Source organism: Rousettus aegyptiacus, unplaced genomic scaffold (genome assembly GCF_014176215.1).
Source record: "Rousettus aegyptiacus isolate mRouAeg1 unplaced genomic scaffold, mRouAeg1.p scaffold_m13_p_4, whole genome shotgun sequence".
NCBI lineage: Eukaryota > Metazoa > Chordata > Mammalia > Chiroptera > Pteropodidae > Rousettus > Rousettus aegyptiacus.
Genome location: NW_023416307.1, coordinates 142,039,370 through 142,066,382, shown reverse-complemented (window position 1 = coordinate 142,066,382; position 27,013 = coordinate 142,039,370). Strand labels below are relative to the sequence as shown.

Sequence of the window (27,013 nt, the reverse complement as noted above, 5' to 3'; positions counted from 1 at the left end):
CTTAAAAACTGCAAAGTAGTGGGAGAAGATATTTCTTTCCTAAGAATATTTTCAAATTATTCCAAATAAAACACCAAATTATTGCATTATAGATAAATGGTTCATTTCAAAATAAAAATAAATACATTAATGTCTGTTTTGAAAGACATCTATCTGCAAATACACTGATACTTGAGTAGATATAAGCATTTCTTTCAACAAAGGAAGTGAACAAAGCAAAAATAATTTCAGAATAGAAATAGTACCTAAATGCTAAAAAGTTATATTCTGGTCAGCTAAAAATAGAACTAATTCTCGAGATGGTTTTCAGTGGCCTTAAATTAGTCTAAAAACTTTACACAGATATTATCGCTCACTGGTTAAAAGACCAGGGTGATGAAATCTTGACAGAACCAATCCTGTGTCATTGGACAAGTTAACTACATGTTCAAGTTGTCAATTCCTTCATCTGTAAAACACTGCATCCTTATCATAGAGATATTGAGAGAATTAAGTGAGACTGTGCATGTAAAGAAATGCCCAGACACCACATAGTAAATATTCAATAATGTTAGGTATGATGATAATAATTATGAAGAAATGGTTATGACATTAGTTCTTGAATGAACAGGTATCTTCCTGTCTACTGATTTACTCATTATTTTATATATGTATGTGTCTATCTGAAATTTACAAACAGTGCTCTGAAAACAAACAGGAAAAGACCCACTTTTCTTAGTTAATATAAATCCATGACTCAATTTTTTTTCCTCTAGATGTTCTTTTGATGCCAAAAATCAGAAAAAGACACAAAGCTGGAAACAAGAATTGAGTTGTAGTTACTTGCAACCTCAGGCTGAAAATTTGTGTAGGTACTTTCAAAGACTGAAGCCAATAAGCCTATTATATTGCAAATACAAAAGACAAAGGTTTTGTAATAAACACAAATTTAAAAGGAAAGGATTAAAGCATGGGTAACAAAGAAAAGGAATAATTATTCTGTGTGGGATAGGGTTGAAAAGGATTACCACCCACCAAGCCAGCTCAAGAGAATAAATCTCAATTTTCAGCAGCTGCAAGGCTAGTGATCTGTAAATATTCACATAATATTTCTAAAATTAGAAGCCACTGTTATAAACACAAAGGAATGAAGTGTATCATGCCATGGTAGGTGTTCCAGTTAGAAGACAATTGGGAAAACAGAGACCAAACCTGGCTGTTCAAGAGAAGGGATTTAATATAGGGAACTCGTTATAAGGGCTTGGAGAAAGATAAAAGAAACAGATAGGAAAGAGTGATCGACACTGTGACCTACACTAAAGAAAGCATGGGGGACACTAGAAACTTTACCTACCGGCCAGAAGCCAGGGCTGCCTCACCAAAACCAAATCCACACAGAAGCTCGTACCATGGAGATGTACCACCCAAAGCAAGAGAGAGGGAGAAATATATCTTGGTTTTTCCCTTGCCATCTCTTTCCAGTATGCCAACAATGCCTCACATTGGGAGAACCTATGCAGGAGTCACTTAGCGAGGGAGCCTGGGCAAGCAGATGTCTAGGGGTGGGCATGGAATAGATCTAAAAGCAAATGAGCAAATGACTAGCACAATAGGCAAAAACTTACAGGATATAGTCATGCACCACACAGCAACATTTTGGTCAGCTATGGCCTATGTATATGATGATGGTCTCAAAAGGCTATAATAGAGGTGAAAAATTCCTATTGTCTAGTGATGCTGTAGCTGCCATGACATCATAGCCACTTTAATGTCCTATTGCAATGCATTACTCAAGTGCTTGTGGTGGTAATGGTGTAAATAAAACTACTGTGCTGTCAGTTGCATAAAAGTACAGCACATACAGATATAGTAGTAGGCTCTACCATCTAGATCTATATAAAGGCGCTCTATGATGTTCGCACAATGATGAAATCATCTAACCAAAAATATATATATATATCATTCCTTTCACTTAGAGTTAAAGGGAATCCTCAATACAAATGAGATATCACTAATATTAATATTAATCAGGGTACCACTTGGAAATGCCATCAAGTCATGCCCCCCAAACAAAATGGCACTAAGATTGAGAGTCTCCCAATATAATCCCAATTCTTTCAACAAGTGAGTGAGCAAAAATGAAACTCATTTTTGGTAACAGTTCTGCCCTTGGATTTCATACATCTATTAGAAATCAAAAAATAAAAAAATAAAAAAAAATATTAGGAAATCTGTATAGGATGGTCACCATTTTAATTTGCCTAGGATATTTAAAACTATACAAACACTATCTAATAATTCCAATATTTCATAAAACGAGGTCACTGCAATATCAGAAAACTAAAAGGAAATATTCTCAGATTCAAGGACTGCCCCAAAGACTTCCCTGAGTTCACTTTTCTCACTTCATTGAAGCATATATGAAAAGTCTGCAGGACCAGCACAGTCACAGAATGACTGCATTAGCTTATCTCACTGGGAAGTTCCCAAAAGGTGCATATTGACTGAAGGAGCTCCTAGACCAACCAAACAATCTAATCTCTGGGTCTCACTTTCCTTAGACTGTGAAGACTACATTAGACATCTCTCTAACTTCAGGGTGAGTGCAGAGCTGTGAGGAATGACCTACTCAACTCAGTCTCTGGAAAGTGTGGGAACAGAAATCAGAAGTACTGATTCATAACACAGGGCGCATTTTCAGTTTATGCCTATTATGTAGGAAATAAAAGAAACCTGGGTATGCAAAGCAATCTTCCTTGACTGGTGCCACTCTCTCTCTTCCTGTGCCACCTCTTTTCTCAGTTTATTGTCACAAAGCAATATATCCTTTCGAAGTTACCAGAAACTATCATGTCCACACAAAGCTGATGCCAATGGAGGCAAAGACATCAACTCAACTTTTTTTTTTCACCAAAATATTGCATAATTTAAGAATCTATTTTTCTCCTATGAATTACCTTTGATATTGTTTTATTGATAAATGTCAATTTATAACTGCAAAGAAAAGATAAAAAGTTGTACGCAAAAAGAGTTTTCACATTATACTGATGTGGAGATAAAGTGTCACCAAAGCTAAATTTCTACAGAAAGTCAATAAAATGAGAGAGAAAATGTTAACATAAACCATTTATAATATGCCTCTCTTATAATCACTACAGCATGCCTAAGTAACCTGAAAAGTCTAAGAGAATTCTGACCAATAAAGCAAAAGACAAATGGTAGTTTATTCCTTTCTGGCCTCATACCTGGGATATAATTTGAATGCAAATCTTACTCAGCTTTTAGAATTCAAAGTTAGTGTTCTCACCATGTGCTGCTTCAAAATAAAGTCGATGTGATCACAGTGTGTCACCTGTAAAAACTGCTCACCAACAGAAAAGATTTTTTTTTTTTCACACAGAGACGTAGCAGCACTCTGCTGGCTTAACTTCCCCTAAAGAGGTGAAATAATGTTCAGTATTGTTTGACCTGAATAGAGGTTACAAATCACCTTGAGTAACTAGGCAAAAAAAAAAAAAAAAAAAAAAAAAGTGATTATTTGTAATATTGGTACATTTTCTGATTTATCGGAGCATACATTCTTAGATGGAGTTACTGTGTACCACACACACACGTATGTATGTACATACATGTGGGAACATACATAATTTCCTTGAATTTGAGGACAGTAGAGATCATCTTTGATTAAAGGGAAAAAATAAAGAAAATCTCACTTCCAATAATATCTAGGTTGATTTCATTAGCTATCCACCAAGGAAGACTTTGGACGTGGAACTTCGGCATTTTCTGGTCACTGTCCCCCTCAGAGAGCCAGACCCAAAACTTGAAGCTGAGAAAAGTAACGAATGAACAACTTGCACAGCCCTCTGCCATTTTCAAGGTGAGAACAGAAAAGAGCCCAATGCTTTCCGCACTTGACCAGTGACAAAATAATTGTAAGTTTAAACACATTTCAAGGAAAACAAGTTATGTCGAGGTTCTTAAAAAGAACATATTACCTGATGCGGCTGTGAACTGGACCATCTGCTGTAGGAAGGAGCACCTGCAGACTTGCTGGCTGAGGTTCTCTGAAAAAGGGAAGGAAAAAAAGAGATTTCTTGCTGTCACACGAACTGAATGCACTTTATAGTTCTCTAAAGAAATTATTTATTCAGTGTCCATAGTTCCAAACGTTAATACATCTTCGACTCTGAATGTAATCTTTCTGTTTCGTTTCTTTTAAAACAGTCTCCTCCACAATATAAGAATGTGGACCCTGGAGTCAACATCTGGATTCATGTCTCAGTTTGTACTAGTTTTCAGACCTGGTGCAAGCCACGCAAGCACTCTCTGTCTCAACTTTCTCTTCTGTAAGACTGGAATGATGATTTTTATGTCACGGGATCCCTGCGAGGACCAAATATGATAATAGGTGGGAAGCACTTTGTATATTAAGTACTATAACATATAAGGCATTAATTCAACAAGAAGAAAATAAGGTACATTAGTATAAGTTTCTGCCGGAGATGAAACTAGTATACAGATATCCAAGTTAATGTGTGAAGTCATTTGAAAGTCAGTTATTCTTGTTATAAAAAAGATCCTTCATCTTAGGAAAGACACAACCATACCATTGCTACCAGCTCCCTGGGCTTGGAAAACACCACACGCTCACTAAAGATAGGCTCATTCAAAATCATTCTTAACCCCGTTTTTCTTTGCCTGCTTCTACCATAGAGGCTAGAAAAACTACATATTCACTTTCTCAGCATTCTTTCCCTCCAGTTCAGGCCAATGAGACAAGAGTATAATTATTTGGTGATGGGGCGGGGAGGGGTGGACTGGAGAGCTGAGAAACCCTTTGCTTTCTGATAAAAGGGAAAAGATAAGGCTTGTACCTTCCCTATCACTTTGTTTTCTCCCTAAATATAAATATGCTAGATGGAGCTGGAGCAACCATTCTGTGACCATGAGGAAAAAACCGAGAGCAGAGCAGAGATGTAAACCCTAACCTTGCTAAGCAGCCAAAACACAGTTTCGGGCTGCTACTTTCGCCTAAGCTCTCCTTGTGTAATTGGCTATAATCACATTTTCTGTTACTTGCAGCGTATAATGACATACTCTGCTAGCTCATTCAAATTAAGAGTCAAATTATAAGATTTCAATTCCTCAGAAACGTGTGGATGCTTCAGGCAGACAGAGCATGATGACAGAGGCATGAAGATGTGAAAGAGATTGGTATATCTGGAAAATGATCAATAGACCAATATAGTATTGCAAAAGCTGGCATTCACTATCACTGCATTCCATCTGCCTTTCAGGATCCCTGTGTAATTCTGTGCTGGCCTTTGCTGATTCTGACAGCTTTCCTGAATCTCTGCCACAGGGAGGTTGGCATGTTGGCTAAATGCTATATTCTGCCTGTTCAATTCAACTTCCCTCTAGCATCAGCCCTTCTGAGGAGGCAGTGCTGGGATCAACTCTCAGATCCTCCTTGTCTCGCCTGCCCCACTGAGGTTAATGGGCTCAGGCTTTATAGCAAAGTGTGAGAAGAGCATTTCATTTTTAACATAGATAAAGGGAGGGAAGTAGCTAGACGTTAAAGTAAAAGCTTAATCATATTTCCTTAGTGAGAAGCAGTAGGAATGAACTTTAAATGTACTTGATTTTACCAGTGCATGACCATGTACCTTCTCTGATGCCATTTTCCTAATTGTGAAATAGGGTTAAATTACGTGGTTCCCATGCTTTCTTTTCATTCAGCCTGAAATATATTAAGTTAAATGATATTCCACTTTTAAAGTAGATAAGTGATTACTTATTTTAGTGACACTAAATTTCCATGGAAAGATTAGATTCCTTCCAATATTATGTGTTTAAAATACCAGATGAACTTCTACTTAAACCTCAGTCAACTAGAAAATAATCCAGGATAACCCCTTGCCTGAATATTTTAGCAGACTCCAGGCTCCCCACATTTTCGAAAAGGGTGATAGCTGATTTTCTACCCCAATAATTTGGCCTTTGGCAGAGTCTCTTCCAGTTTCTTTAAATATAAGATTTTGGAATTCACCAGTAGACTAATTTTTAAGGCATCATCTTTGATAACATAACTCATCACTTTCAAACTGCAATATTGGTTTCTAAAATAATAAATTTTATATTTGTTATCAGAAAATAAAGCTTTGTTTTTTAATTGAGATGTAATTGACCTATAACGTTGAGTAAGTTTAAGGTGAATAACATGTTGATTTAATACATTTGCATATTGCAATATGATTATAACCATAGGGCTAGCAAACATCTCTATCAGATCATATAATTATCATTTCTTTTTTATGGTGAAAACAATTAAGATTTAGTCCCTTAACAATTTTGAAGTTTATAACACAGTGCTGTTGACTATAATTTCTAAGCTATGTATTAGATCTCCAGGGCTTACTTATCTAAAAGTTGCAAGTGTGTACCCTTACACAACATCTTCCCAAATTCCTGCACCTCACAGCCCCTGACGATTACAAATCTACTCTCTGTTTTCACTAGTTTGACTTCTTTAGATTCTACATGTAAGTGATATCATACAACATTTGTCTTTCACTGTTGGACTTGTCTGTCTTATCTCATATAGCATACTTGGGTTGTTTCAATATCTTGGCTATTGTAAATAATGCTGCAATAAACATAAAGGGCTGCTATCTCTTCAAAATTCTGTTTTCATTTCCTTTGGAGATTACACACACACACACACACGTGGAATTTCTGAATCATATGGTAGTCAAATTTTTAATTTTTTGAGAACCCATCACCCTGCTTCCACAGTGGCTGTACCAATTTATATTCTTACCAACAGTGCACAAGTGTTCCCTTCCCTCCACATCTACACCAATACAGGTTACCTTTTGTCTTCTTGAAAGCCTGGGTTTTTTAATCAAAACTAAATTATGGTAATCAAAGTCAAGATATGAGCACTGACAGTCAAAAACATTTTTTTAAAAAAAGTGAAGTTGGGGTTTTGATCAAGATGGTAGAGTAGGGAAATGCTATACTGCCTACTTTCATGGTCACATCAAAATTACAACAAAATTACAGAACAACCATCATTGAGAATCTCCTAAAGTTTAGCTAAACAGAAGTCCTATAACTAAGGATATACAGAGAAAGCCACATAGAGACTAGTGGAGGGGGGCAGAAGATGTGAAATGGACTGGTCCCTCATCCATGTGCGGTGGTTAAAAAATAGGACATCTTCATTACAGAGGTCCAAGTCCCCCTTAGGAGCGAGGGGCTCCAGTCCTACACTAGGATTCCGAGCCTAGGATTCCAGTGCCTGGAAGAGAAGTCTCCATAAATTCTGGCTGTGAAAACCAGGGAGAATTGGGGCTGAGTGAGATGGAGGGTGGCTAATGTCCCAGACATTCTTCTTAAAGGGCCCACATGCACACTTACTTACTGATATTCACTCACTCAGAGCTCCAGCACTGGGGCAGACCTTTGAAAGGTTCCAGGGACATAAGGGGAAGAACTGAATTTTATCTGGTTTCAGGGCTAGAGCTGGAGGGGTAGCTTTCTCCCAGACACAAGTGCTGGCAGAAGCTATTGTTACTTTGTTGAACCCTCCCCACATCCAGCAATATGGCCTAAGACAGCTGCCATATCTGAATCTCCATCAATTTAGCTAACACCCTTCATCCTGCCCTGGGAACTCCCTGAGACACCACCTCTCCCAACTTGTAGGCCCACCCAGATCGCTTCTAGTGGTTTTTTCATACAAATGACCTGTCTTGGCTCAAGCAGTGAACTTTCCTAATATCTCTCAAAGGTTCATAAACTGCAAATGGCATGCCCCTTATCTGTTGCTAAGTGGCCCCAAGCCTGGCACTAGCAGCTGCTGGTCTCAGTTTGTAGCTGAGCCTCTCCCATGCACCTCCAAGGCCAGAACAAATGGCAACCATCTGCAGATCACTTCATAGTTGATACCAAGTGGCCCCAGGCAGGGCACAGGCAGTGACTGAACTTGACCTGAAACAGAGGTCCTCTCAAGAGGCCCCAGAACCAACACACCAGAGCACCACCCAACCATCTTCATGAATGACATTCCCAAAGGGCAGACTGGGCAGGCACCATAGCCCTGCGAAAGCAAATCCTGCTCGCTAGGGTCAGCCTCTGTATAACAGTTCCTCAACTGTAGTCACAGCCAGTCCTTACCACCAATTAGCCTGAAGGCCCAGCCCCCACATTGATGTGCAAACAGCAATTAAGGCTCAACTACAATAGGAGGGCACACACGACTCATACACAGGACACAACTGGAGCACCCGGCCAACGTGACCAGGGAGACTGCACCACTGAGTACCATAGGACACCTACAATATAAGGCCACTCTACTAAGACCAGGAGACATAGCGGCTCTACTCAATACGTATAAACAAAGACAGAGAGATAGTCAAAATGAGGCGACAAAGAAACATGTCCCAGATGAAAGAACAAAATAAAGCTCCAGAAAAAGAACTAAACAAAATGGAGACAAACAATCTACCAGATGCAGAGCTCAAAACACTGGTTATAAGGATGCTCAAAAATCTCAGTGAGAACATCAACAGAGAGATAGGAAACATAAAAATGGAGATAGAAAACATAAAAAAATAACTGACCAAAAATGAAGAATATAATAACAAAATAAGGAATACATTAGGAGGAATTAACAGTAGATTAGATGAAGCTGATTGGAGATTTAGAAGATAAGTTAGCAGGAAACACCCAATTAAAACAGCAACAAGAAAATGAATCCAATAATGAGGATAGTTTAAAAGGTCTTTAGGATACCATTAGGCATAACAACATTTTCATCATAGGGGTACCAGAAGAAGGGAGAGGGCAAAAAATTGAAAACATATTTCAAAAAGTAATGATAGAAAACTTCCTTAGCCTGGCAAAGGAAATAGAAATACAAGCCCAGACAGTCCTGAACAAAATGAACCCAAAGTGACCCACGCCAAGACACATCATTATTAAAATGCCAAATTTTAAAGACAAAGAGAGAATCTTAAAAAGCAGTAAGAGAAAAGCAGTTAGTTACTAACAAGGGAGCTCCCATAAGACTGTCAGTTGATTTATGAACATAAATTGTACAGGTCAGAAGGGATTGGCATAAAATATTCAAAGTAATAGAAAGCAGGGACCTACAACCAAGATTACATTACCCAGCAAAGCTATGGAAGGACAAAGTTTCCAAGACAAGAAAAAGCTAAAGGAGTTCGTCACCCTCAAGCCAGTATAACAAGAAATGTTAAAGGGATCTCTTTAAGAAGAAAAAAGATAAAAGATAAAAAATATGAGTAATAAAATAGCAATAACGATATATCTATCAACAATTACTTTGAATATAAATGGATTAGGTGCTCCAATCAAAAGATAAGGTGACCGAATGGATTAGAAAACAACACCTTTACACATGCTGCCTACAAGAGATTCACTTCACATCGAAAGACACACATAGACTGAAAGTAAAGGGGTAGAAAAAGATGTTTCAGAAAAATGGAAATAAACAAAAAAACTGAGGTAGCAATACCTGTACCATACCAAATAGACTTTAAAACAGAAGCTCTAACAATAGGCAAAGGACCCAGTAATGCTACCTCTGGGTATTTATCTGAAGAAACCCAAAGCACTACTTTGAAGGAACCTGTGCATCCATATGCTCATTGCAGTATTATTTACAATAGTCAAGATATGGAGGCAACCTGGGTGCCCATCCATGGATAAATGAATAAGAGGTGGTACATATATACAATGGAATATTAGCCATAAAAAAAGAATGAAATCTTGCCATCTGCTACAGCATGGATGGACCTAGAGGGTACTGTGCTGATTGGAGTAAGTCACACAGAGAAAAACAAACATCACATGATTTCACTTCTATGTGGAATCTAAAGAACACAACAGAAACAAACGCATAGAGACGGAGAATATTTTGATGACTGCCAGATGAGAGGGTGGTTGAACGACTGCATGAAAAAGTGGAAGGGATTAAGAAGTACAAATTGCTATGCCCCCTGCATCCTCCATCCATGGAAGTGGGGGGTGCTGGCCCTCTTGCTGGCCCTATTGCTTTTTCCCCCTGCCTCCCACCCTTCACCTACCAGCTGGCTCCCCTTTTTCCCTCAGTCACCTTGTACCTGCAGTGACTGAAAACTTGACCTCTAAGTCTGGCTCCCCAAAACACTGCTCAACACTGGTGTGACTGGAGGTGGGTTAAACATCACTCTCACCACCTGGTTACTTATGCATGCAAAGGAAATTGGGCATACCATCAAAAAGAAAGGAGACTCAGTTAAGAAGGTGAGCAAAGAGAGTGGTGCGCGCATCAACATCTCAGGAAGAAATTGTCCTGAGAAAATTATCACTTTGGCTAGACTCACTAATGCCACCTTCGAAGCCTCTGCTATGATTATTGACAAACTGAAAGAGGACATCAGCAGCTCTATGACCGACAGAACAGCTGCCAGTAGACCTCTCAGTCACCCTGAGGCTGATGGTCCCTGCTAGTCGGTGTGGCTCTCTCATTGGAAAAAGTGGTTGCAAAATCAAGGAAATATGAGAGTAAAAGGAGTTCAGTTTCAGGTGGCAGAGGCTACGTTCCCCAACTCAGCTGAGGAGGCCATCACTATTGCTGTCATTTCACAATCCATCACGGAGTGTGTGATACACATTTGCAAGGTCATATTTGAAGACTCTTTCCTAGTACTCCCCAAAGGGTGTGATCACTCTATACCAGCCCGAGCTGTCCAATTCTTCAGTTATCTTTGCAGGTGGTCAGGCCTATACCATTCAAGGACAGTATGCCATTCCACAGCCAGAATTGACCAAGTTGCACCAGTTGACTATGAAACGGTCTCATTTTCCTATGACACATGACAGCACCGGATTTAGCGCAGGTTTGGTTGCATCTGCTCAGACTACTTCTCATGAACTCTTCATTCGAAATTATTTAATTAGCTGTGTAATCTGGCATCAAGGCGCCAGAGTCAATGAGATCCATCAGATGTCTGGGTGGCAAATCCAAATTGCGAACCCAGTGGAAGGATCTGATGGGCAGGTCACTGTCACTGGATCTGCTGCCAGCATTAGCCTGGCTCAATATCTAATCAATATCGAGTTTTCTTCAGAGACGGCTGGCATGGGGAGCAGCTAGAGCAATGCAGATTCATCCATAATCCCTTCCTGCTGTTCACCACTACCCATGGTTTACTTGTATAGTTTCTAAAAAGTCAGCGATTCCAGGTTTTAAATAGTTCATAAATTTTCAGTTTCTACACACTTTTTTTATCCACTTATGATTTTTTTAATTAAAGTTTTTCAATTCCTTTCCCTGTTCAACTATTAATGCTGAGATCCATATTTAGTTTTATAAGCCTCTCCCTGCTTTTTTGAGGGGGAGGCTCAATTTTTTTTTTTTTTTTGCTGTTTGTCATAGAAATGTAAGAGTGGAATATTAATACATTTCAGTTTAGTTCAGTAATGTGAGGAATTTTCCCTAAAAAATTAAGAGATGGGCTAGAAATAAAAAAAGTACAAATTGGTAATTACGAAATAGTCATGGGAATGTAGATTTTAAGGAATATCATCAATAATAATGTAATGACTGTGTATGTATCAGATGGGTATTAGATTTATCAGGACTATAACTTCATAAATTATATAAAATGCCTAATCACTATATTATACACTTGAAATATAATATTGTATGTTGACTTTAATTAAACCTGAAAAAACATATTTAAAAAAAAATTTAAAGACAAAAGTGAGATGTGTGACCTATAGGATACGACACAAATTATTAAGAAACTTTGAAGTGAGAAGGGTATAAGATGGGCACTTCGGATTTGCATGCAATAATAACTCCATATGAAATGCACATCTACCCCCTCTTGAGAAGTGCCACAATATTTCCATGCCCACACTTAGTTTTTTTTCCCAGAGGTCACACTGCAGGTCTGCATTGACACAAGTATAATTGACTTTATAATGGTAATTGCAGGTATTGTCATTCACATACTCCATATACTTTCTAGTACTAAGAATAAAAGTAAAAGGCCATAGAAACAACAAAACAACAGGTCAACATTAACTACAAATTTTAAAGACATGACAGTGTTCATGCTTCTGATGGAGGTGACTGTATTCGAAAATCAGTCTCAAAGAACTAAATGCAAAATCTGGTTGAGTTTCCTTGGTGTGTTTTTTTAAATAAACTAGCCATAATATGTGGTTTGGATTTCAGTGCAGACAAAATAAACTCACCTGACAAATCAGATAAGTAATTGTTCATACTCTCAATCTTTTCCTACTAGCATTCTTACCAACCAATGGTTAATCAAAGGGCCTTACCCAGATCAAAATAATGAGGTAGCTAGTTTAAAATGCAAATTATCTGATACTAGGAATTTACAAATCTATAGAAGTGAGATCCAGCGATTTTTTTAAAGAGGTTCTTCAATTAATATTAAATCTTCAAAGCAAAGAAAAATCCCAGAATAATCCCAGCATACCCTCTACTGCCACATGCATCCATTGAAAGACAATGATGATGAAAAGTAGAGGCCCCGAAGATATTATTGATAGCAGTTTTCTCTAAACAGATTAAATGAACTCTCAAGTTCCAAAGAAATATTACTTAAAATTGTGGGAAGATGCTTGGGGAAAAGAATTTTATTTTTAATCTACTAATATAGATTGAACCTTGAACCACTGCAGTCCAATTAGATGGTAGGGTACGGGTTTCAGTTTAGATTTCTGCCCTTGGAAAACCTTTTCTGAATACCAAGAATGGGCTTCTGCCCTTCTGCTATGTTTCCGACACATCCATACTTACGCCTTATCAAAACTCGTATCACACTGTCTTGTAATTCTCTTCTAAATGCAGCTTCCTTTTGTAGACTATACATTCCACAAGTTATGGGGAAAAGAACAAGCTGGGGCTAGGTCTTATTTACTCATGTAACCAGGTATGCCTGTGCCTGGAATATAGTGGATGCTCAGTGCACATCAAATTAATTAATAGTTTCAGCAAATGTAACCCTATTCAACTTTGGCAAGTATGAAGAGGAAACTGCTTCAGTAAGAGACAGTGGTGATGGATGTTACAGTCTTGAGGGCAAACATAATAAAAACTGGTAAGATTCCAGAGCCCTAAAGGCTACTGTAATTTCTTAGAAAGCACCATTGGCCCAGATTTTAAGTTTTTGGGATGGGTAGTTCCTACTGATACAGCTTCATACAAAACATCAATTGCTAAAGTAACTAGGGCAAGAAATAAGGAAATAGTAGACATTGCTTTAAAGTCGAGAGTGTTGGTTAATGGATACATGTTATACCACATGAAACATCTCAGGGATACTGTGAGGCAACTGAGAGAACCAGGTGATCTACAAAAGCGGAGCTAAGCTAGAAGTCAAAGAAATGTTGAGACTAAAATCTTTACCCAACTTTACATCTTCTCTCTCCCTTCCTCAGGCTGAGGCTGTGGAAACCCAGGTTACTCACATCATAGAGAAAGGAGTTCAGAGGAGGAGAGTGTTGAACATTTTCCTGAAGAAAGTACGCAGAGAGTGCTGCTAAGAGGTTTCCCTTTTAACAAAGTGTTCTGTTAAACAAAGGAAAGAGAAGTACTATGCAGAAACCTGGAAGGCAGTTCATAACTGAGGAAAGCTGCCAGATGCCGCTGCAATACTGCCAGCCAGCCACTCAGCCTCTGTGTTGCATCCCACAATTGTCCTTTGCTTGGCCAGCTTCCTCCAAGTCTAATTGCCCATCACCATAAGACAAGAAACTTTGGGAACTTGTACATTTTTCAGTAGCTGGAGTTTTTCCTGCATTAAGACTTGAGCATACAAAAAAAAAAGTGATAAACCAATAAATAGTGTTGGAAGGTGCCAATTGGACATCTGTATTTAACATCGTAGCATAAAAAGTCATTGACAAAGATGATCCAGGAACCAACATGGCTTATTCAGACAGACTGAACTCTGGAAGACAGACATGACTTTTGGGATTTTAATTGCCAATGAAAAATCATGCTTCCAACCCCAACGAGATGAATCATGCAAGAAACAAGACCAAAATAGCAAATCACCTAGACAGCAGTAACATTATTAATAAGGTATGGAGAGCTGACAAAAAAAACCTTTCTTCCAGGGCAAGAAACTTTGCAAAGTATAAACGGTAAAGGCTCTACCCACGCACATCTTAATAAGTAGCTACAAAAAAAGTCACATGTAAGTATGCATACCAGGCAAGCTAAGAAAGGGAAATTGATAAAGAAAAAAGGATGTGAAGTCCTGGAGCCTCTTTAATATTTTTTTCTACTGAAATAACAGCATGATTTCCTCATTACCATTGTGATAGCCCGGAATACATATTCCAATATGTGTTGCTACCTCTATTCAGCATTTACTGAAGGCTTATGCTGCTAGTATCCATGAAATTCTTAAGGAACAGTCTCTACCCTTCTTATGCTTTATAAACACAATCATAGACTAATTATCTTCATTTTAATAAGAAATATTGAGCTCAGTTAGACAATCCCAGAACTCTGAAGCAAACTAGCTCAGTCAAGGAGTTCTATCAGATTCCTACTGTCACAGAGGATCCCAACGGTTGGCTAAGGAATGCTACCGGAAAGGCAACCTAAATCTTTCCAGTTTCAGTAAAAGCCCAGAGCATTAAGGTATACGACAAGCAGCTCACATGTTCTCTATCTCCTTCTAATGCTAAGCATCCTTCAGCATTTTTTTTTTTTATTAAATCAACCAGTTTTATTTAACCTTTCTCCACGTGCCCTATGTTCTAGCCTGTTAGTTATTTCACTGCGCTTGTCTGGGCCAAATTTCCATGTTCCTCTCCCTGAAGTTGTGAATTCTGAAAGTGGAAGAGTTACTCATTGTGTCCTCCTTCCATTACAAAATGCAAAATGAAATAAATCTAATCTAGCCTCAATGCAAAAAAATATATAAAATAAATAAAATAAAAAGGAGAAAATCTCGATGCAATTAAATACTAAAGGTTGATTTAGTAACTAGATTCAAAGGCTTTGACTCTTGATTTATTTTCCAGTGATGGAGAAGTAAATGAGTCTGAGCTAGTTTAGTTCAGAGTCTTTGTGCTTTGTCACCAAGTCTTTGTGTTTTGCTTACAAAAAGCAGATGTAAAATAATACAGACTCCAACTTCTTCTAGGAGTTAAAAAACCATTTGTCTTTACTGAAAACAGAACGGTGCCCCCAGGGTTTTTATTTGCTAGTTCTCTGGCCCTCCACTATACTTTAACTTTATAAGCATTTCGCTACATACATAGTATGTGTAAAGCATTCTATTAACAATGAAAGTTAGACACGGATGAGATTCTCCTCAGAGGGGCCTTTTTCTTCTCTTCCCTTGTCCCATCCTGACCAAAAGAACCACATGCGAGCCCACCCAATGTTATTCTTTATCCCAATACCTTATTGTAATTTCTTCACAGCTCCTATCGCTACCTGAAATTATCTTGTTCATGTATTTGCTTTGTTGAATATGGTTCAGGTCCCTCATTAGGCAGTAAGTTCCAGGGAAGTTTGTCTTTTTTTTACCACTTTTCTTATCACTTTTACCATCACGCACATAGTGCCTCAGTGCATGAGTTGAAAGAATGAATAAAAGAAGAAACTCAGTTCTTACCCTCAAAGGACCTACAGTCCGGTGAGGGAGATTAACGCACACACAACTCTACTGCAAGGAGTGTGTTGCTCTTTTACTACACAGTCAGGCTGTGCACTGCACGAGGGAGCCACTTACGGCACAAAAAAAATTATATGGTGGTAAATTCAACACTTTTCCAGCAGAGGTAGTGAAGTATCTTACTGTAACACAATTGGTATAATTATCCAAAAAATAGAAAATATCTTAGAGATGATACCTTAATTTCATTTACAAAAAGGTGCTCTGTAGGCGAGCAAAGGTCTTGAAAGTACAGAATTGATTTTAGGCCCAATTTCCTGACCTTGGGCTTTGACTTTCCTGGGTCAGATGCAAGAAGTGAGGGTATTAGAGGTTATTGCACCAATAGATGCTGCTTAAAATAACCAGAGTGTTATCTCCAGGCTCCAGCATGGCCTCCGATAACCTCTGCTTCCTGATAGTCACACTATTTTGTAGACGCCCCGCACCCCCTGCAATGTACCAGGGTTGGTATGTTTGACTAATAGAATACAGTAGAAATAATGATATGTCACCTCCTAGATTAGGTTATAATCTTGGCCATGTTCTCTCGCTCTTGGATCACATACTCTGGGAGGAACCATATCATCAGCCACGTTATGGAGAGTTCCACACGGTGAGGAATTGGAACCTCCTGCAAACATCTATGTCAGTGAACTTGAAAGTTGATCCTTCGGCCCAGTCAAGTCTCCAGAGACTGCAACCTTGGTTAATGGCTTGTCTAAAACTTTAAGACAGACCCTGACCCATAACCAGCCAGCCAGTCTGAGTTCATAGTTCCTACCCTTAGAAATTGTGCAAGGTAATCATCATTGTCGTCTGTTAAATTTGGAGGTAACATGTTACATAGCAATAGATAACTAATTCACCTTATTAGCAGAGAAACTATTTACCTCTTACCATGATACAAGTAAATCTGTAGAAAGCATATAGTATCCTATGTCTCATATCAGAAAGAGAGGTAGACATTATTCTCCTAAATTATGAAAAAGATTTCAGGATTTTTTCCTCCTTTGGGTCTTTTTAAAAAATTAAGTCCCTGAATTTTCACATTGTTATTTAACATGTCTTCCAGTCACTTTCTTCAAGGAGACAGAGAACTCCCTAAAGACATGAACACAAGGTTACCTCCAGCTCCCTTCCTGCACAAGACTAAAAACAGGGAACAGGATGCTCAGTAAATAAATGATAAGCTTCCTGTTGTCATGCAGCTTTCTCTGTTAACTCAACTTGATCTTGCTATATCTTACAAAAAAAAAAAGAACTCATTCACTTTAGCTCCTGGGCTCGTTCTGCCACTCCGAGTTACAAAGAAACAGAAATCCTCCCCAAGAAGCTGTATAACAGGGCAATATACACATTCTGCTTTCCAGGTACTGAGGGGAGGGGAGCTCACACAGATTTATAAGGAAAGCTTGAGCTGACTCAGAGCCCCCAACAATCTGTGCTACACAGAAACTGCACTCACAGAATGCAGAAAAATGGTCCTTTAGTCAATTTTGGGAAATGCTACATTTCCCATGTGATCCAACCCAGGAGTCAGCAAAATTTTTCTAAATAAACCATACAGTAACTATTTTGTGCTTTGTGGGGCTACATGGTCTCTTTCACAACTACTCAACTCTGTCATGGTAGCATGAAAGCAGCTATAGACAATATATAAATGAATGTCTGTGACTGTGTTCCAATAAAACTTTACTTGCAAAGACAGGCTTAGGACAGATTCAGTCCACAGGCTAGAGTTTGTACATTGTTCTTGTCCTTTGCTGAAATGTTTAAATACCAGAAAAGCAGGAAGGTAAACACTTTGCTCTAACCCCTCTAGAAAATCACTGGAAACACTGGCATATAAAAGGCACTGAGAATTTCAGCTCCATGCACTCACCCACGGGCCAATTTGTTGAACCAGCTTCCCAACATGATTTGCCCAGAGAATATATTTACTTATTTATCTCCCTTCCCTCCTCTCCCCCACTTTTCCCTTCCTCTCTTCTCCTCTTCTCTTCTCCTGTCTCTCGTCTCTCGTCCTCGGTCACTCTCGCATGCTCGCTCACTCTCTCTCTCGCTCTCTCTCTCTCTCTCTCTTCCCACCCTCCGCCCCCACCTCTCTATCTCTAACTTGTTTTCTTATTGAATATCTATTAACATCTCAGGGATCGAATCTTCTATAGAACATACTTGAGGAAATAATGAGTTACCTAATGAGTTACCTAATTTGTAGCGTGTATCAGCCTGAGTGGAAAAATTTGATTCTAACTCCTCAAAGAATTCGCTTGGAACTTGGAGTGTCAATAAACACGTTAAGAAATACCTTGACTGTCACACATAGCATACCTACAAAGATAAAAACTTAAAAAGTGTTTGGATTTTTTTGTGTTTGTTTGTTTGGGGGAAAACTGACTGACACCTTGCCACATTTTTGTGTGTCCTCCACCTTCCTATCCTCACCCTACAATTGCTACTTTTGGAATTTGAAGTATGAAAACCATATTAGGAAGTTATGAATTGGGTCATAGCCTCCAGAAAATATCAAGGCATTCACATATTTAGAACTCACAATTCAAGTTGGTTTTATTGGCCAAATTAGCAAATCGAAGATTTTCTGACAAAGTTATCTTAGAAACATGAAAAACACATACAGTAGTGTCAGATACTGTCAGAGTTCTTTTAAACAGGAAAAATCTGGAATTTTCTCATTAATGGTCTATGATTATTGGTGACTATTGGCCAAAGAGATCAATCCTGGTAAAATGTGAAAGGGGATCACAGCAGGCTGTGAATACTAGGAGACAGGGGTCATTAGAGGCCATCGCAAAGGCTACCTGCCATTTAAGGCATGAAAACATCTGGGAAGTAGCACTTTCTTTCTCCTGGATCTGATACTAATTATGTGGCATTAACCAGAGCCATTCCTGCCCATCTATAAATTGGGGAGGTTGAACTAAAGTCAAACTCTCTGTGAAAATATGAGTGTATCAATATCCATATATTACTTTGTGTATTTTCAAAGCATTTTCATATTAATGATGCCACACAGTAGATAATGTGAAGTGGGAAGGATCTGGTCACAAGCTAGCTAGAATCCAGTTTCCCAGAACAGGGCTAACGCTAACTAGGAATTCCAACCCAATCATTTCTTCCTCAAAGCCATGAGAACCCTCAGGCTAGTGAGACTACCGGGATACCACCAATGACTTATAATCCACAAGGTTTTTTCAAAGCCTGAGGAGGGTGGTGGCAGCTGCTGAATTTTAAGAGTGGTTTAATCAGTCCCCATCCATCAAGTTAGAACCTCCTCTTTCTCTCTCCCAGACTTTCCTTAATCACACAGAGGCATATAACTTATAGAAGCTTTCCCCTGTGTGAACATGTCCGAGGCGGGACACTGCCTAGCCAGCCGAACATTCTTATTCTGGGCTTTCCTCCTGACTCTTCATTTTCATCATAAAACAGTGAGAGAACCAAGCTCTCCCCTGCAAAGATAGCACCTAATGCTGCCTCAGCTGCAATGAGCCTCCTAACCAAGGGCACTTGTAACAAGGCTCTGATCTGACCATTTGGTTGTGGGTAATGAAGAGAGCATGGGCACAGCTTCGCAATGGATTGGGTTTGTCCTCCGTGCGAATTGTCACGTACAAAACACCTTTGGTATGTGAATTTTCCAGGATGAGTGTGTTTACAAAGGGAAAACTTTTGAAGTCTTTGCTCTGTGACTAAATGGAATATGTCAGAGAGAACACTTTTATGACTTTTCCTGAAACTATCATGTGGCTGATCCTTTTTGTGGTCATAAAATACAGAAAAGCAGAAAAATGTCCTTCAGTTTTTCTCCCCCCAGGAAACTAAAGATTTCTTAATTTTTAAAATAAGGAACAACTTAACTGTAAAGTTTAAAACATTATGTAGAAATAAGTTACTGTATCCCATTAAATACTCATGAGTAAATTGGAGGTGAAATTAATTCTTCCAAATAGATCCATTCACTTAGAAGAATTTTGTTGCCAGCTGCATTATTTAAAACTTAAAAAAAATATATGGATGGAGGGTGGTAAGGTGGAGAAATTAGCCTACTTTCAAGAGAATAAGATTTAGGGTCAGCACACATAAAAGCATTTGTAAGCATTAAATCAGAAAAAAGGAAAAAAATTAACCACCCAATGTAATGTGTATTTAAGTGGAATGGAATAAATTCCAAGAATTGTGAAAAGGCTGCCCTCTTCAGACACACTGTTTTTTTTTTATTTTTTATTTTTAAGTTGCTATAGATTTTTCTGCAAAAGCTTCTCTATAAGGGGAAAATGGAGTATGGGGTACAATATTTTTAACTCTGAGCTTTACTTTCATAAGTAAATGTCAAATAAGCACATGGAAAAAAATGTTATTAGGTACCTAGTATGCCTGTCTGGACTTGCCTAGAATATGTATCGTATAAGTATTCCACATGGCTCTTGAAGCATCTAAGCAAGCTTTAGAATTCTGAGAGGTAATTAATTAATGGAGCTGTCTGGGGCTGAAATGTTTACCTCAGCTGTCACGTAGCTAAGTGCATTCAGAATAACCACCTGAAGTCACAATAATTGGCTTTCATGTCATTAGAATTTTTAATAGCCGTGATGAACTCTACTCTTATTCCACATAAAACTCTTGTTTTCTGTTTTATTCCTGTCATTCTGGACAACCTGAAATGACAATTAAGAGAGTTCTGTCATAAGGGAAGGTTCTGCGCATATATGAGATCTTAAGGAGGCACTAATCCTGCTGTCAGCAGAGTTTCCTTACAATAATCTACAGACAGGTCATAAGGAGAACGGAGTGGAAAATTTCATTTGAAACACAATGTGTTTTTCTACATTTCCTGATCTGGGCTTTATTTTCCCCCACTAATGTTTACTTTTCAGTGACTAAATGCAAGGTATGAGTCTAATATAATGAGATAGATTCCAAGAACCACATTCAAAAACCAATTCCAATTCTTTATAGTCAGTCCAGAACAAATTAGAGCCCAAAAAAAAGTTACTAACAATTTTGAAAATATCCCTATTGTATCATCTACTGCAAAAACAGGAAGAAATTTAGTTTGCAAGGTAGTTTCTTTTGCTTCATAAATACAACAAAAAGAGAAGGCATATAATAGACTCAAACAGAGGCCATTGGAAAAGGAAATTCTAAAAATCATTTTTGAGAAACAGTTGCTTATGAAAATTGAATTAGAGTCTGGTGTGTAGGAAAATGGTGTGTGGGACAACGATAACTACTGATTTACATAACACTTGATATATGTAATATGCATGTGCATTTTTGCAGAGGGACATAAATATAGAACTAACTCGTTTATAATTTGAGGTGACTGGGCTGAAAGGGAATGCGTGCCAGCGTGTTTCTCTTCTGGCTTCTAATATTCGGTTTCATGTATAATTGATAGACTACAATTTTTATAATGGTTGAAATAAGAGTAAATAAATTATGAGGATTTAAAATATCATCCATTTACCAGGAATACTCTGTTATTCTTTGAAGGGATAGTAAACAATTGACATTCTGAAGGCATTTCTAGAAGACAAGCAATTTCTTTGGCTTCTTCTGCTCCCAAATTACTCAGGTCCAAAACTAAAATTGGTAAACAACCAGATTTCAAATACGACCCAGGCTTTATATATATATGCATAGCTTAAATTCATAGCATTTGGGCAGAAAAGCCAGCATAATACCAAATGCTGAAATCAGGTTATACCTATATGTAGGGATAAAATGAGGAAATTTTGGGAGCTAACAGAAGGCACTTTCTACTTAAAGCAAGGCCTTGAGATGGGTAGAAGTTAACCACATGTGCCATAACTTCTAGAATTTCAAGTATAGGGATGTTTGCTTATATGATTAAAATTCTGAAGACTTTCATTGTGAATATGTATCTAACTATAGATACTGTATATAAATATATATAAATTCAGTTCAGTTTATATATATACATGTTACAATTATTAGTTATAAATATATATAGTATATTTTAAATATAAATGTGCTTATATATTACTTATGCTTATAACTTATTTATATGTTAAAAGCATATACATATATTTACTGTTGTGTACAATACACAAGTACAATATACTACATAATATAAAATATATATTGTACTATGTAACATTTACTATATGTTACATACTATGTAACATTCATTATATATAATATGTTACATATCAAGTAAAAATTGTGTTTTATGTATTAAGTATAAATATGTATTGCACATTATATACAGACATCATATAATATATATATTACATATTATATAATATGCTATAAAATTATATTGCATATTGTATGTACTGTATATTATTTAGCTCTGTTGCTGCATAAGTGTATAAACAAAACCATAGATACCAAAATTAATTAGAATTTAAGAGCTTTTTATCAAGAGTAATCTTAATCGTATGCAATGTCTAACTTCCACAGGACTTTAGAATGAAAACCCTTTCATAAGAGGCGACATCACTATATTAACAACAGAGCACTTCACGAGCCATCCTCATCCCATGGAGGTAAACACACCCTTTATGTTGAGCTCAGGAACTCCAGAAAATTTCAGGTTTAAAATCAATTAGTTTTTTGAATTGGTATTGGCTATCTTGGCCTCAGTCTACTGACTATTTTAAATACAACTTTACGGTATCATCGCTGATGTCTCCATTCTAAGGTGTAGTGAAACATCAAATCACCCAGAATATGTGAAAAGGTGAGTTAACAGGTAACGGTGAGACAAAGACTACTCATGGGCAGATACTATAACCACCGGACATCCCAGCCTCTCTAGGTCTTCGTGCTTTGATGAGCGAATGTTAAGAGGCACCAGATTGTGCTCAAGCTAGCAGCGCAACCCTTTTAAAACGCTCTGGAAACCCCTTCTTCCCTCACGCGCACGCTAAATAAGCCAACATTCTTGCCAATTTTCCCTCGCAGATGAACCATTACTAGCTGCTGTTTCCATGGCACAGACATACACCAGGGAAAACCCGCACACACAGAAGGGGCATTTTTGTGATTAATTGGTAGAATCAAAAGAAGAAGAAAAAAATAGAGCCAGAACTCGAGCTACGCACAGCTATCTGTCCCACAAGAAGAAAATATTAGCAAAAATAAACAGCTCATGGAGCCAAGATAGCATATTTCAGATATAAGCACATTTTTTATAACCACTTACAAAACTGGGAATGGTGGGTGGGAAATGATGTCCAAAGTGTCATCCTCCTATGCTTTGCTGTCTACCTTGTGAGAGGCAGAAGCTACCCTTTCTCGAGAGGGAACTTCACAGCTTCACCATGAGTCGGAGCACGTGAGCAAGTGTGTACATGAAGGTACACTTTCATTCTTGTGGCACAAACAACTCCTTTAATCACCAAGGCAAAACTACTCAAATCTGCATAGAAAGAGAATTCTTAGACTGTGCTGTGGAAGGGAGTGGCCAGGAGATTTCCTGAAATCTCAGCTTGCAGCTCCAGGACTGCTTATCACTGTGCAAGGTCCGAGGTCCACGCATAACGCTAGACTCAGCATATTGGTGCTAGAAATATCTGTAGTGGGTGTCTGTCGATTTGCTTCCCAGGTCTCATGCTCACATTTTTATAACAACAATGTTTTCCTTTGAGAAATTCCTCCACCTCCATTATACTTAGCAGTTCGGGTGCCTCGTCCTCCAGGTAACCTAAGCCTGTGGGGCATTTTCTTTACCAAGAATTTGGATCTTGAATGAAATGGCCCAAGGGCAACTGGAAGCAATTCATCCAGAGGGAGGTGCCTGGGAGGGACCATTCATGAATTCCTGTAACCTACCTTGTTGCCTGGAGCTTCCCTCCTTGTTGCCTTTTTGAAGCCCTGGAGGCTTGTTTTCTTGCCTTTTAAATTTAATTCTATGACCTACACCATATCCTTCCAATAAATTCCATTTTACTTAAGGACTAGTTTCCGTTGGCTCAAAACCAAAGTACCATAACCGATACAGAACCTTACCAGTTGCCCAGTTTCCAATTTCTTTTCCAGTCTCCACCGCACACTATTTACAAAGTTCATCACGATTATTTTCTCTCTACAGGTACATTTTATAATATATATTCCAGTATGGTATTTTCTATGTCGCATTCTACTATGTTACTCTCTATTACACTATACATCTTTTTCATCCTCAACACATTCTAATGATATGCGCATTATTATTGCAATCACATTGGAGATGAGGAGGTAACTGAAACTCGAATAGGTTAAATCCATGGTGCGCCAGAATAACCTGAACCACAAGTTTGATTAAACCATGGATTCCCTATCCCCATGCCCAGACTGCTGATTCAGTGGTTGTGAAGGGGCTCCCCGGAAGTTACTTTTCTAAACACGTTTCCAAATGACGATGTTACTCATCCAGGACCACATTTTAAGAAGCCTTAAAGTCAAAGCTTCTCAAACTCTAATGTTCTCACAAATCACCTGGAGAACAGATTCTGATTTGGCAGGTCTGAGGTGGGGCTTGAGACTCTGCATTTCTAACAAATTTCAGATGATGCTGATTCTGCAAGATGACACTGAGGAGCAAAGATTACATAACTGACCCAGATCACATAGTCAGTAACTGCCAGAGTGTCACCTTGATTTCAGGTTGGACTTCCCTCATTCACTCCATTGTCTCCCCTAAAAAACAAAACAAAACAAAACAAAAAACAAAAACAAAAAAAAAACAACCTGGTCTTTATAATGAGAAACATGAAATCCGTAAGATCACACAGCTTGACCAGATCTCACAGCTGGTTAACTATATATTTCCTCTGTAGTGTTCAAGATTCACAAAGTATTGTATTTTCATATCCGTTCTGTATTAAATCTTGATTTTTAAAAACATCAAGAAATGAGCAAGGCCAACACTCATTCACATCTCACAGATGGAACAGCCCAGGGAGGTGCACAGCAGACAAAGGACTTGCTTGTGATCACTCAGTTAAAAGATACCAAAACTTGGCTTGGCCTAAAGCAAATCTAATGCCAAGTGCAGTGCTCCACCATCTACAACAGCCCCAGCCTAGAGGAGGAGTCACATCCTTATTCGGAAAGGAGAAGCCAACACAGCTAATCATAGGTACCCAAGACTCAAGACCAGGCATCAAAACTAGCGTTCACTCATGGAGGTTTCTTCTCTGGCCCGCACAGTGCTTGTGTGGTTTGTTGATGAGTCAGTTGCCTATGTTTAAATATTGGGAAATTTTATATCATAATCCAGAATGAAAATTGTAATGATCTGGCAACATAGAGAACAGATTCTCACACATTATAAAAATCAGCTCTGGTTGTGAAGGGAGGAATGCAGGGGAAAAGTGGTCATCAAAGCAGCCACATGGTCAATCACGAGGACTTATATGACAGAAAATAAACTGCTGCCCCCTTGTTCAATTTGCCCCAATCCCCAGTCAGCCTACATCCAGAAAACCCTGTAGGAAAAACAAACAAACAAACAAACTTATCTGTTAAAGTAGTGAAGAAGAAAAATCCAGAATGCATGTCCCAGCTTTTGCAGTTACATGAAGGTGGCCTCTCACCTTGGAATGACAGCTGAGCTCATAGATAGCTCCCGTTCTCTCATAAAACATAAGTTGATAATGCTGCTTAAATAACCACAGCATCCTCACTCATCCTGAAGTCTTAGTATCTTAATTGGTGATTGTCTGCCAGTTTCTGGAAAACTCTGCCTTCGTGAAAAATTTCATTTCCTTCACCCTCATGGATTAGCGGTCCCTGTTGCACACAGCCAAGTATGTTCCTGAATGAGGCCAAGGATCCAGCTGGCAAAATCCTGCTTTAGCATAATTTTAAATCACCGAGTCAACATAATGCCACTCTTCTGTTTAAATTACCAAACAATTAGAACTGTGTGGGGTGTAATTCCAGGCCGAGTCTCGCCCTGTGGATAGTTCACTCGGGTTGTAGTTGCTGTTAAAGGGCAATGTGAATGCATATCCAGGAGTAGGCTGGGGGCAGGGTTGCTGAGCAGTAATGTTTGTGCAAGGAATTTACACACTGACATCTTCTTTGTTTAAAAGTTTGCCCATAATTAATTCATCACACCCTTGACCACAGTCACACACACACACACACAAACACGTGAAGAGGCGTGTGTTTGTGTGTGTGTGTGTGTATATTTTTTTAAAGAGTCAGCTAGAGAGGAAAACAGCCCTACCCTCTAGTGTTCTGCTGTCTCCTTGCAGCCTGAAGGTAGAAATAATGAGCCTGCAGAAGGGAGTGACAGATTTTATCTTGGAGACACTGACCCGAATGACTCCATTAGCATTGTTCCAAATGAAAAGTCACCTCCCTCTATGGGGATCGGAGGGGGCTGTTGGGGAGACAGGAAACAGCTTCCATTTGGAACCAGATCCTTCCCCAGAACCAAGGACATGTTGTGCCCTCGCCCCCGCATCCCACAGAAGCCAGGCCCTGTCTATTTCTGTGCTACTTGCCTGCAGCAGAATGAAAGCCTCTCAAATCAAGGAGAACAACCTACCCCCTCACTGCTTTAACTGGAATCCATAACCCTTTTCAGTCCATATCATGGGGGTCCAAGCCAACCAACATGACTGATGCCCTCCAGCCCAGCCACATAGTTTATCATTCACCAATTTCTCTTCCGGGATCATTTTCTTATAGAAGATCAAAGTCATTTGTCCTCCTTAGAAATCTGAGTTTCCAGAGAAAACCATCCTTTCCAGTTCTGAACCAGAGCGTGAGAGGAAGATAAAGCAGGCATTGGGCGGGGATAATAGAGGCAAAGGGAGAGAATGGGGAGAACACACATAGGTACACACAAACACATACACACACACACACACACACGAACACACGGGCACACATTGTGTCATTGAAAACTCCAGGCAAAGACACCCTATTCCAAAATGTAAAGACCTGCTAAATCTGAGATAAAAGTTCCTTAGACTTTTTCACCTTTAGATTGGGATTTTTTTTTTTTAATCCAGAGACTCTAATGGTTAAATTTGTTGTCAGACATGACTACAGTTCCAAATTTTACCACTTACTTGTTAAGGAATCTCGTACAAGTTTAACTTGTTTAAATACCTCTGAAGGTCTCAGTTTCTTCATCATTAAAATGAAGATATTAGTTTCTATTTGCAGAATCAGAATCATCTTGTAAATTAAATGCAATTGTGTACGTAGGACAGTGACTGGTACATATAAGATGTTTAGTCAATGTGGCCTAATTATAATAGTAATAACAATAATATTTGAATAAGCTCAATAAAGGCAAAGTCAAGAATTACACC

The 27,013-nt window shown here is 38.5% G+C and overlaps 1 protein-coding gene and 1 pseudogene across 7 annotated transcripts in view; one reads left to right on the top strand and one right to left on the bottom strand.

Moving 5' to 3' along the window:
- RBMS3 (RNA binding motif single stranded interacting protein 3) overlaps positions 1-27,013 on the bottom strand; it is a 1,178,968-nt gene that overhangs the window by 936,287 nt on the left and 215,668 nt on the right. For all 7 annotated transcript variants that reach the window (XM_036219807.1, XM_036219806.1, XM_036219804.1 and 4 more), the window contains exon 3: positions 3,978-4,046. In XM_036219807.1, the coding sequence (XP_036075700.1) occupies positions 3,978-4,046 (69 nt within the window). The remainder of the gene's footprint in view (positions 1-3,977; positions 4,047-27,013) is intronic.
- LOC107513148 lies at positions 4,928-11,149 on the top strand (annotated as a pseudogene).